We start from the raw sequence: 13,258 nt of genomic DNA, 5'->3' as shown, positions 1-13,258 counted from the left end.
GTGGCTCATCATTTCAACACCACAAGGGATAATAATAATAATAATATATTCATGCAGTGTTATGTACAATCTACCTCCATGTCTCTCGCTCACATCTCTCACCTCTCTCTACTTTCAGCTCCACGTCCTGACCTGAGATCTCATCAGCATCCTCATCGTCACTGGGCGATGCCTCTGTGGGAGGGGCGCGCACAGGGGTGCCCCATGGTTCCTCTGGCTGAGACGGTAGGCGGAGGTAGCAGAGAGAGAGGAAGAGAGGGGGGATGGGGGTCAGGATTGTTACAGAATGTATTTTGAACAACCTTCATCTAATCTTTTTTTTTTAAGATTGTAACTTTGTGTGTGTGTGTGTGTGGTCTCTGTGTGTGTGTCTGTGTGTGTGTGTGTGTGTGTGTGTGTGTGTGTGTGTGTGTGTGTGTGTGTGTGTGTGTGTGTGTGTGTGTGTGTGTGTGTGTGTGTGTGTGTGTGTGTGTGTGTGTGTGTGTGTGTGCACTGACAGACGAGCAGAAGTGCTAAACCAGCTAAGCAGGAAGAGGCTGGGACCACATACACACTGGCCCTAAATCATTCCCTGCCTCAGCACATGCCTTGCTCCCGGATTAAGCTTCCCTGGTATACAGATCTAGGATCCGTTTTCCTTCCCCAAATCCTAACTTTCACCATTAGGGAGAAAACAAACAGACCCTAAATCAGTGATTTGGACCTCATCCTGTGTGGGTTGTGGAGTAGTTGTCCAAATCACTGATTTAGGGTCTTGTTTTCTCCCTAATGGTGAACGTGGAAGCCATCCTGGAACAGAGAGGTTTAGCAGTCAAATCACCCTTCCTGAGTCTACCCCAACGCCAGCTACAACAGAGGACACAAACAAGCTGGGAGTAGGAACAGCCTCAAGGAAAAGTAAGGATGACGACAGAGTAGACCACGAACATACAATTAGGCTAATGGTCACAGATTTGATCAGAACAGATTTTAAAAAAAAAACACAGATCTCAGAGTTTTCATGGTTGTTGAACTTTTACTATTCATTAAATATGACCTTAGTCACCTTGGACAACTAAAAACAGTATGTATTTCTTTTTATCAAATTCACAAAACAGAGCTTTTAGAGAAAGAGGCTTCCTTGAGGGTTCAGCTTTGATTCGGAGCACCTGGATTAAATCTAAGCAATAGCAGTTAAACGATCATACAGCTGGACACTGAGCGAGAGAGGGTGAGAGAGAGAGCGAGAGAGAGTAGAAGAGAGAGAGGGCGAGAGAGAGGGACAGAGAGTGGAAGAGAGAGAGCAAGACAGAGTGGAAAGAGAGAGAGGGCGAGAGAGAGAGCAAGACAGAGTGGAAGAGAGAGAGCAAGAGAGAGTGGAAGAGAGAGGGAGAGTGGAAGAGAGAGCAAGACAGAGTGGAAGAGAGAGAGCATGACAGAGTGGAAGAGAGAGAGCAAGATAGAGTGGAAGAGAGAGAGCGAGAGAGCGTGGAAGAGAGAGGGAGAGAGTGGAGAGAGAGAGCGAGAGAGAGTGGAAGAGAGAGAGCGAGAGAGAGTGGAAGAGAGAGGGAGAGAGTGGAAGAGAGAGTGACAGAGTGGAAGAGAGAGAGCAAGAGAGAGTGGAAGAGAGAGAGCAAGAGAGAGTGGAAGAGAGAGAGCAAGAGAGAGTGGAAGAGAGAGAGCGAGAGAGAGTGGAAGAGAGAGGGAGAGAGTGGAAGAGAGAGCAAGACAGAGTGGAAGAGAGAGAGCAAGACAAAGTGGAAGAGAGAGAGCAAGACAGAGTGGAAGAGAGAGAGCAAGACAGAGTGGAAGAGAGAGAGCAAGAGAGTGGAAGAGAGAGAGCAAGAGAGTGGAAGAGAGAGAGCAAGAGAGTGGAAGAGAGAGAGCAAGAGAGTGGAAGAGAGAGAGCAAAGAGTGGAAGAGAGAGCAAGAGAGAGTGGAAGATGGAGAAGGCAAGAGGGACAGAGTGGAAGAGAGAGGGAGAGAGAGTGGAAGATGGAGAGGGCAAGAGGGAGAGAGTGGAAGAGAGAGAGGGGAAGAGGAGAGGGCAAGAGTGGAAGAGAGAGAGTGGAAGAGAGAGTGGAAGAGAGAGTGGAAGAGAGAGAGCAAGAGAGAGAGAAAGGGCAAGAGAGAGCGAGAGGGCGAGAGAGAACAAGAGAGAGTGGAAGAGAGAGAGGGCAAGAGAGAGAAAAAGAGCGAGGGCGAGAGAGAGAGGGAGAGAGAGTGGAAGAGAGCGAGGGCGAGATAGAGTAGAAGAGAGAGATAGGGCGAGAGAGAGTGAGTGAAAGATAGAAAGGGCGAGAGCAAGAGAGAGTGGAAAAGAGAGGGGGCGAGAGAGAGAAGGTGAGAAAGAGGGTGAGCGAGAGAAGGTGAGGGAGAGTGGAAGAGAGGGTGAGAGAGAGAGGGTGAGAGAGAGAGGGAAAGGGTGAGGGAGAGTGGAAGAGAGGGTAAGAGAGAGAGGGTGAGGGAGAGTGGAAGAGAGGGTGAGAGAGAGAGGGTGAGGGAGAGTGGAAGAGAGGGTGAGAGAGAGAGGGTGAGGGAGAGTGGAAGAGAGGGTGAGCGAGAGAAAGAGATAAGTAGTAACCCTGAGTGTGTAGCCAAACTCAGCGTTTCCCAAACTCGGTCCTGGGTCCTCCCCCCCCTCCTGGGTGCACGTTTTGTGATTTGGCCCTCGCACTACACAGCTGACTAAGATAACCAACTCAGTGACAAGCTTCTTGACGTTGGCCTTTTGGTGAGGTTTATGACCCCGATAAATACCTTTCCTCTCTCTCTAATCTCCAGAGTGACTCTTGGAAAGCCCTTTGTTAACTTCTTGAAACTCCCCATCCCGGATCCGGGTTTGTGACTAAAGCCTCAGGCTCATTAGCATAACGCAACGTTAACGATTTCTGAAAATCGCAAATAAAATGAAAATAATGCATCTGCTCTCAAGCGTAGCCTTTTCTTAACAACACTGTCATCTCAGATTTTCAAAATATGCTTTTGAACCATAGAAATTGACTAATTTGTGTAAGAGTATGCAAAGCTAGCATAGCATTTTGAGTAGCATTTAGCACACAACATTTTCACAAAAACCAGATAACCAAATAAATAAAATCATTTACCTTTGAAGAGCTTCTGATGTTTTCAATGAGGAGACTCTCAGTTACATACCAAATGCGCAGTTTTTCCTGAAAGCGTCTGTGTGTAGGAGAAATCGTTCCGTTTTCTACATTTCTGGCCCGAAAATTCAGTCACCTACAACGTAAAACTTTTTCCGGATTAACTACATAATATCGACCGAAACATGGCAAACGTTGTTTGGAATCAATCCTCAAGGTGTTTTTTCACATATCTCTTCATTGATATGCAGTTCGTGGAAGCTTGCTTTCCTCTCTGTACCCCATGGAAAAATACTTGCAGGTGACTTTTGCGCAATTTGGCGCAGGACACCGGGCGGACACCTGGTAAATGTGGTCTCTTATGGTCAATCTTCCAATGATCTGCCTACAAATACGTCACAATGCTGCAGACACCTTGGGGAAAAACGACAGAAAGGGCAGGCTCATTCCTCTCGCATTCACAGCCATATAAGGAGACAATGGAAAACAGAGCCTCAAAAATCCTTGTCATTTCCTGGATGCCATCTCATCTTGGTTTTGCCTGAAGCTCACGTTCTAGGGCACGCACAGAGAATATCTTGGTATTTCTGGACACGTCAGAGTGTTTTCTTTCGAATGCTATCAATTATATGCATAGTCGAGCATCTTTTTGTGACAAAATATCTTGTTTAAAACGGGAACGTTTTTCATCCAAAAATGAAATAGCGCCCCCATAGATGTAAGAGGTTAACATAGAGAGTCTGGTAACATAAAAGGGTGGGGACCAGAACCATATTTCAGTAATCCAACCAGTTAAAAAATATGCGTTGGTACTTAAAAAATATGATATCAGATCAGTTGTCATCTGAGACATCATTACTGATGATAGGATGACATAAACACTATCTTGGAAAGTCTACACATTATAGTTATGAGATTCACATGGAAATGTTGTGCAATTTAAATGTTTAAATATGAAACTATTTCTGAAAAGATTAAATGTAATTTTAGCTTCTAAATGAGAGAATTGGTTTTCATAAGTGAACTAGGCTCAACACAGTGGCCCCGCCCAAGTGAACAGACATTGGTTGTAAACTATGAAACACGCCCTTCTCTCCCCACTACATAAGCCCGTGTTAACGAAATTAACATTTGTATTCCCGAGGACGTGATGACGATGGTCCATACGTTAAAAGGGCTAATATCAAACTACAGAACTAAGCCAACTTCAGCGTGAGCTTAAAGTATGTCAACTTGGTATGAACTTTGAACTCTTATTCACTAAAGAAGTGATACCTACTAGGGGTCGAGTGAGTAGCAGCAGCTGTAAATGTGGGCTTGGAAAGGACGGACAAAGTATCTCTTCTAACACATGACGACACTACTGCAACGTATCCACTCTACCACCAGACATTCTTCAGAGGACAGGAAAATCTCTGTTGGGCAACACGGCCTTCCATCTACGACTAACCTATTGAAGCACGGCTCAGAGTAAATATTTCTTGCATTTTCCTTTTCCAAATGGGTGGTTATTTAGAATGCATAAGAGTCTGTATTTACGCTAGCATAGCTTTACAAAGTCCGATCAGAGACCAAATTCCTTTGTTCCTCAGTCTTCCCACACTTTCATTCAAAACTCAACCCCCTTTCTTTGTGTAACCAGCCGGCATATCGGTTCCGTCCGCCAGGGACGTTTTCTTTTATGACATAATTAGTACTCAATGTATGACCCATCCTGTGTATATGTAATCCTGTGTGATTGTTTAGGTATTTAGTAAATAAATAAACCACATTTTGTATTGCGATTCATCTTGTTAGCCAGGGTTCGTGAAGATAACCGACAATTCTACGATGTTCAGATGAGACTGAATAAGGTGACGATTAATAATTGACTGCTATTGATGTAAAAGATGACCAGGTCTTTACGAGTTTATTCGGAAGATAACAGCTCTATAAAAAATATATATTTCGCCCGACTTTCTAGTTAATTACATTTACATGATTGGTTCAATCAGGTAATATTAATTGCAGAGAAAATATTTGATAGAATAGCATGTCATATCACTTAATCCGGCATAGCCAAAGACACCACACAGCTGTGTAGTGTTAGGGCAAAACCCCAAATGTGCACACTGTGTGGTCTCTCCCACTGAAACCCTTTATCTCATCACAGTCTTTACAGATGATATCCAATCCCTGGTAATGGGAGAGAAAAGCTCAAGGGAAACTGGAAGGAAAACTCAGCCAAGCATCAGCAGCTGTTTTGATGTTAAGCAGTGTGCTTGGTGTCCATGTGACAGTTGAAGGAAGATGGAAGGCAGTGTTCAAGAGAAAGTTATGGTGCCAATCTTGCTTATATCTGGGATTGAGGCCTGCGGTTACAGTCTGGTGCCATCCTTGTAAATAATGCAGGATCTCCACAAATAGCATGGGATATGTCAACGTTAGATCACTTTTGAGGCATGACATGTAATACCAAGACATCTCTCTCCAAACGGGCAGAGGGAGGAAGAAGAGGGGTGGTTGGGCAGGGGGAGGAGGAAGAGGAGTGGCTGGGCAGGGGGAGGAAGAAGAGGAGTGGTTGGACAGGGGGAGGAAGAAGAGGAGTGGTTGGACAGGGGGAGGAAGAAGAGGAGTGGTTGGGCAGGGGGAGGAAGGAGAGGGGTGGTTGGGCAGGGGGAGGAAGAAGAGGAGTGGCTGGGCAGGGGGAGGAAGAAGAGGAGTGGTTGGGCAGGGGGAGGAAGAAGAGGAGTGGCTGGGCAGGGGGAGGAAGAAGAGGAGTGGCTGGGCAGGGGGAGAAAGAAGAGGAGTGGTTGGGCAGGGGGAGGAAGAAGAGGAGTGGCTGGGCAGGGGGAGGAAGAAGAGGAGTGGTTGGGCAGGGGGAGGAAGAAGAGGAGTGGTGGGCAGGGGGAGGAAGAAGAGGAATGGCTGGGCAGGATGAAGGAAGAAGAGGAGTGGCTGGGCAGGGGGAGGAAGAAGAGGAGTGGCTGGGCACACATCACAACTGCTGCTTCCAGACTCTTGATATATGGCTCAGTTTACACAACTAATAAAAGGCACTAAAGTAACTAAGTTACAGGGGAAAAACCTATGTGTTGTTGTCTAAACGGCTGTGTGTGGGGGGGCACAGATCCTTCAATGTATCAGAAAGCAGTTAACTATTCAGAAGAGGATATATGCTTTCCTCTCAGACATGGTCCAAGAAGGTCAGACCAGATCTGGTTGAGCTCACAGCGTTTCTCAGATAGGAGAACCTGGCTAGAGGAAACGGAATGGCATATCTTCACGTCTCCCATCAAACTGGTCCCATTAACTTGAATTGTCTGTGTAAAAGTATAACATTAGACCGTCCCCTCGCCCATACCCAGGCGCAAACCAGGGACCCTCTCCACACATCAACAACTGACACCCACGAAGCATCGTTACCCATCACTCCACAAAAGCCGCGGCCCTTGCAGAGCAAGGGGAACTACTACTTCAAGGTCTCAGAGCAAATGACGTCACCAATTGAAACACTATTTAGCGCACCGCTAACTAAGCTAGCCGTTTCACATCCGTTACACTTACCCCCCTTTTGACCTTCCTCCTTTTCCGCAGCAACCAGTGATACGGGTCACGGTACCAATGTAACAGTATAACTTTAGAGCGTCCCTTCGCCCATACCCGGGCGCGAACCAGGGACCCTCTGCACACATCAACAACTGACACCCACGAAGCATCGTTACCTATCGCTCCACAAAAGCAGAGGCCCTTGCAGAGCAAGGGGAACCACTACTTCAAGGTCTCAGAGCAAGTGACGTCACCAATTGAAACGCTATTTGGCGCGCACCGCTAACTAAGCTAGCCGTTTCACTTCCGTTACACTCACCCCCCTTTTGACCTTCCTCCTTTTCCGCAGCAACCAGTGATACGGGTCACCGCACCAATGTAACAGTAAAACTTTAGACCGTCCCCTCGCCCACATCCGGGCGCGAACCAGGGACACTCTGCACACATCAACAACTGACACGCACGAAGCATCGTCACCCATCGCTCCACAAAAGCCGCGGCCCTTGCAGAGCAAGGGGACCTACTACTTCAAGGTCTCAGAGCAAGTGACGTCACCGATTGAAACGCTATTTGGCGCTCACCGCTAACTAAGCTAGCCGTTTCACATCCGTTACATCTGGATGTGCTGTAGATACCCCTACTGTGTTAGGAGGAGGGAGTTAGAAGGTGTACATGTTGATGATGTATAACGACGTATTGATCATGTATGGGGGCGGCAGGTAGCCGAGAGTGTTGGGCCTGGAACCAAAAGGTTGCTAGATTGAATCCCTGAGCTGACAAGATAAAACAATCTGTCGTTCTACCCCTGAACAAGGCAGTTAAACCCACTGTTCCCCAGTAGGCCGTCATTGTCATTTGTTCTTTTAAATAAAATAAAAATGTTTTTAAAATGTCGTAAAACTATCCTTGTGGGTTTATGAAAGTGTGATAGAATATGTGTGTACAGGGTTGGGTCTGGGTCGCTCACCACAGTGTACTCTCTCTCCTCCACTACCTTCTTCACTTCATCCAGAGTTTCAGTGTACTCTCTCTCCTCCACTACCTTCTTCACTTCATCCAGAGTTTCTGTGTCATCGAAGGAGTCGTCTCCACTCCCATAGCCAGATGCCTGAAAGAGGGTAACAATGGAAGGGCGACAGTAACAACCTTGTATTTTCATTACATAACACTAAAGTTATGACATTGGAATCTCACTAATAGTTTTACATATTCAATAGGCAGTGAGGAAGAATAGTCTAGATGCTTCTATCACAAGCAAATTGTCTAATGCTTTTCCAAGTATTTAAAATATATATATATATATATTAAACCTTTATTTAACTAGGCAAGTCAGTTAATTATTAAGAACAAATTCTTATTTTACAAGTAGCAATAACTTGTGCTTAAAAACGGAGCTAAAAACAGAGAAAATAATTAACTAAATCATGAATAAAACAACTGGAGTTCAGTGCTGTTTTCACCAGAAAGCGAATGAATCTTTCAACACACAACCCTGCGATGTCCTCTAACCACCACTAGAGGGGCTGATGGTCCCATTCATCATCAGCATGTCAGGTTTCAGGATGGAGTAAGGTAGAAGTTCAGCACATTACCACTGATGTAGGTTCAGATTTGACATTTTCATCATCCTAATGGTGTTAGTATTGGGGTGGTTGAAATCTGAGATCTTAGATCAGTGGTTAGAGGTCCACGTACAGTGTCCACTAGATAGTCTCTCCTGGCATCCTTTCCTTTATGATAACTCATCTGAAAATACTTGATAGTTGTTGATAGCTGTATGGTGGAAACCTTGCGAGTCCTACCTTTTCCTACCCAGTCCCACCCAGTCCCATCCAGTCCCACCCAGTCCCATCCAGTCCCACCCAGTCCACCCAGCTATACCCAGTCCCATCCAGTCCCACCCAGTCCCATCCAGTCCCACCCAGTCCCACCCAGTCCCATCCAGCTATACCCAGTCCCATCCAGTCCCACCCAGTCCCATCCAGTCCCACCCAGTCCTACCTTGTCCTACCCAGTCCTACCCAGTCCCACCTTGTCCTACCCAGTCCCATCCTGACCTACCCAGTCCCATCCTGACCTACCCAGTCCTGACCTACCCAGTCCCACCCTGACCTACCCAGTCCTACCTATTAGGGCTCAAGTGAAAAGAAGGTCAGATGTAGTATTGGGAAACACTCACATAGGGGTCGTCCTCTTCACACAGGTCATCTTGGGCTGTGGGGTATCCCTTCAGAACCAGCTGCTGGATACAACCCTGGGGAGAGAGAGGTTAAGGCACATTATCACTAGTATAAACACTAACAGTACCCTGGGGAGGGAGAGAGAGGTTAAGGCACATTATCACTAGTATAAACACTAACAGTACCCTGGGGAGGGAGAGAGAGGTTAAGGCACATTAACACTAGTATAAACACTAACAGTACCCTGGGGAGGGAGAGAGAGGTTAAGGCACATTAACACTAGTATAAACACTAACACTACCCTGGGGAGAGAGAGGTTAAGGCACAGTATCACTAGTATAAACACTAACAGTACCCTGGGGAGAGAGAGGTTAAGGCACATTATCACTAGTATAAACACTAACAGTACCCTAGGAGGGGGGGTTAAGGAACATTAAATATAGTATACACACTCACAGTAAATGCATGACCTGATTTGATTTGCCAGCTCTCAACATGTACCTCAACCTGGTAACAGGTACCTCGACCTGGTAACAGGTACCTCGACCTGGTAACAGGTACCTCGACCTGGTAACAGATACCTCGACCTGGTAACAGGTACCTCGACCTGGTAACAGGTACCTCGACCTGGTAACAGGTACCTCGACCTGGTAACAGGTACCTCGACCTGGTAACAGGTACCTCGATCTGGTAACAGGTACCTCGACCTGGTAACAGGTACCTCGACCTGGTAACAGGTACAGTGCCTTGCGAAAGTATTCAGCCCCCTTGAACTTTGCGACCTTTTGCCACATTTCAGGCTTCAAACATAAAGATATAAAACTGTATTTTTTTGTGAAGAATCAGCAACAAGTGGGACAAAATCATGAAGTGGAACGACATTTATTGGATATTTCAAACTTTTTTAACAAATCAAAAACTGAAAAATTGGGCGTGCAGAATTATTCAGCCCCTTTACTTTCAGTGCAGCAAACTCTCTCCAGAAGTTCAGTGAGGATCTCTGAATGATCCAATGCTGACCTAAATGACTAATGATGATAAATACAATCCACCTGTGTGTAATCAAGTCTCCGTATAAATGCACCTGCACTGTGATAGTCTCAGAGGTCCGTTAAAAGTGCAGAGAGCATCATGAAGAACAAGGAACACACCAGGCAGGTCCGAGATACTGTTGTGAAGAAGTTTAAAGCCGGATTTGGATACAAAAATATTTCCCAAGCTTTTAACATCCCAAGGAGCACTGTGCATGCGATAATATTGAAATGGAAGGAGTATCAGACCACTGCAAATCTACCAAGACCTGGTCGTCCCTCTAAACTTTCAGCTCATACAAGGAGAAGACTGATCAGAGATGCAGCCAAGAGGCCCATGATCACTCTGGATGAACTGCAGAGATCTACAGCTGAGGTGGGAGACTCTGTCCATAGGACAACAATCAGTCGTATATTGCACAAATCTGGCCTTTATGGAAGAGTGGCAAGAAGAAAGCCATTTCTTAAAGATATCCATAAAAAGTGTTGTTTAAAGTTTGCCACAAGCCACCTGGGAGACACACCAAACATGTGGAAGATGGTGCTCTGGTCAGATGAAACCAAAATTGAACTTTTTGGCAACAATGCAAAACGTTATGTTTGGCGTAAAAGCAACACAGCTCATCACCCTGAACACACCATACCCACTGTCAAACATAGTGGTGGCAGCATCATGGTTTGGGCCTGCTTTTCTTCAGCAGGGACAGGGAAGATGGTTAAAATTGATGGGAAGATGGATGGAGCCAAATACAGGACCATTCTGGAAGAAAACCTGATGGAGTCTGCAAAAGACCTGAGACTGGGACGGAGATTTGTCTTCCAACAAGACAATGATCCAAAACATAAAGCAAAATCTACAATGGAATGGTTCAAAAATAAACATATCCAGGTGTTAGAATGGCCAAGTCAAAGTCCAGACCTGAATCCAATCGAGAATCTGTGGAAAGAACTGAAAACTGCTGTTCACAAATGCTCTCCATCCAACCTCACTGAGCTCGAGCTGTTTTGCAAGGAGGAATGGGAAAAAATGTCAGTCTCTCGATGTGCAAAACTGATAGACATACCCCAAGCGACTTACAGCTGTAATCGCAGCAAAAGGTGGCGCTACAAAGTAATTTTGCATGCCCAATTTTTCAGTTTTTGATTTGTTAAAAAAGTTTGAAATATCCAATAAATGTCGTTCCACTTCATGATTGTGTCCCACTTGTTGTTGATTCTTCACAAAAAAATACAGTTTTATATCTTTATGTTTAGAGCCTGAAATGTGGCAAAAGGTCGCAAAGTTCAAGGGGGCCGAATACTTTCGCAAGGCACTGTACCTTAACCTGGTAACAGGTACCTCAACCTGGTAACAGGTACCTCAACCTGGTAACAGGTACCTCAACCTGGTAACAGGTACCTCAACCTGGTAACAGGTACCTCAACCTGGTAACAGGTACCTCAATCTGACAAAGACTCTTCAAGACAGCAGCCTTTAAACTGCTATAACAGAACATAGATCCCACTAACAATGACTGTCAGGAGGGTCGAATGAAACATAGCATGTTTGACTAATCTGTTTATGGGTCTATCCAGAGGACAAACACCTGTTTTCAATCCAACAAAGTGGAGAGGAGAGAGGAGGAGGGGAGGGAGAAGACAGAAGGGGAGAGGAGGGAGAAGAGAGGCTCAGTAAACTAAATCAAGTCCATCTGATGCTATAAAGAGAGGTTGAAGGTAAACAGGAAATGTTTCCATGCAACAGCTCTGATTCCATTAAAGTTTTATGAGCTTTTCTGAGATCAATATTATTATTTGGTCATTTTTACCCCCTTTTTCTCCCCAATTGGTAGTTACAGTCTTGTCCCATCACTGCAACTCCCGTACGGACTCGGGAGAGGCTGCTTCTTGACACACTGCTCGCTTAACCCAGAAGTCAGCCGCACCAACGGATGCAACACCAAACACCGTACGGCTGGCGACCGAAGTCAGCGTGCATAATTCAAATACTGAGCTCAAATACTCTATTTGTTTAGGAAATTATAGTATTTTAACCTAATCAAATTGTCAGAGAAAGAGATTTTGTAACAAGTCATATTTTGTTTCTCAACTACTGTAGGAAGGGGTCAACATTATTGACACACCTTGTTTTCAATACCTTTCCCTTGTGAGGATAACGGCACTAAGCCTTTTTCTAAAAACAAACTGTGAGGGATCTTAAACCATTCCTCACAGAACTTTTCCAGATCCGTGAAATCCTTCGTCTGCGTTTATGGACTGCCCTCTTCAATTCAAACCACAGATGTTCAATGGGGCGGCAGGGTAGCCTAGTGGTTAGAGCATTGGACTAGTAACCGGAAGGTTGCGAGTTCAAACCCCGAGCTGACAAGGTACAAATCTGTCATTCTGCCCCTGAACAGGCAGCTAACCCACTGTTCCTAGGCCATCATTGGTAATAAGAATGTGCTCTTAACTGACTTGCCTGGTTAAATAAAGGTTAAAACATTTTTTTTTAAATGGGTTTCAAGTCTGGAGACCATCTCTTTGTTCTGTAATGTGTGCTTGGGGTTATTGTGTTGCTGGAAGATCCACTTGCCGCCAAAGTTCACAGGCAATCAGATTATTTGACAAAAAATGTCCTGGTCCTGGGTAGAGGTCATGATGCGGTTGACCTTAACAAAGACCCCCAGGATCAGTGGAAGCAAAATATCCCCATAAAATCAAAGATTCACCACTATATTTTACAGTAGGTATGGGGTCCTTTTTTGCTTGTGCATTGTCAGTTCGATGGCAAACCCACCCCTGGTGTGCGTCGCCAAAAAGCTTACATTTTTTGGTTGACGTGAAGAGAAAAAAAAAACCCAGAGCTATTTGATGCACATTGTTTGGCAGGACAACAAGAAGAGTGTTTTCCTCACAGCACAACACATCGTATGGTGTAGAGTACCATGTCTGTTGCACCAAGTGACCGCTGCTAAGACAGCTGACATGGAAGTGTTGTGATGTCATAAGCGATGTAATTAATGGTTCTATGAAGAGGTACATAATGCTGTGTACGTCAGGGTTACACAAAGTCTCTTAGCAAGAGTTTATACTCTGCTTAAATATACAACAAACACAAAACTAAAGGAAATGAACATGGGACTCAGAGACGGTTGTTTTTGAAGTCTAGTGGTCCTAAACCAGCATGAGTTCTTATCCAAATCAGCTGTGGTCGACTGCCCCACACACACACACACACACACACACACGCACGCACGCACACACACACACACACACACACACACACACACACACACACCTCAATTTTTCCATAATGCAGTGTGAGGTGCTTTCAGGAGCGCCACCGCTGTTGCGTCTGTTTGTTAGTGTTCCTCACAGGGGAAGAAACAGGATATCAGATTCCAACACAAACACACTATCAGCTGGAGGCCTCACTGCCTACAACACACATTGA

General features: G+C 45.4%; 1 protein-coding gene across 3 annotated transcripts in view; it reads right to left on the bottom strand.

The window, feature by feature from the left end:
• LOC135522931 (collagen alpha-1(XVIII) chain-like) overlaps positions 1-13,258 on the bottom strand; it is a 129,869-nt gene that overhangs the window by 69,391 nt on the left and 47,220 nt on the right. For all 3 annotated transcript variants that reach the window (XR_010452745.1, XM_064949645.1, XM_064949646.1), the window contains exons 4-6: positions 8,791-8,865; positions 7,579-7,719; positions 103-217 (exon numbers count right to left, since the gene is read on the bottom strand). Coding sequence is in view for 2 of the 3 variants with exons in the window: in XM_064949645.1 (XP_064805717.1) it covers positions 103-217; positions 7,579-7,719; positions 8,791-8,865 (331 nt within the window). In the remaining variant the exon portion in view is untranslated. The remainder of the gene's footprint in view (positions 1-102; positions 218-7,578; positions 7,720-8,790; positions 8,866-13,258) is intronic.

Source organism: Oncorhynchus masou, chromosome 30 (assembly GCF_036934945.1).
Source record: "Oncorhynchus masou masou isolate Uvic2021 chromosome 30, UVic_Omas_1.1, whole genome shotgun sequence".
Taxonomy (NCBI): domain Eukaryota; kingdom Metazoa; phylum Chordata; class Actinopteri; order Salmoniformes; family Salmonidae; genus Oncorhynchus; species Oncorhynchus masou.
Note: the sequence above shows the minus strand (reverse complement) of the source record. Positions and strands in the feature narration are given on the sequence as shown.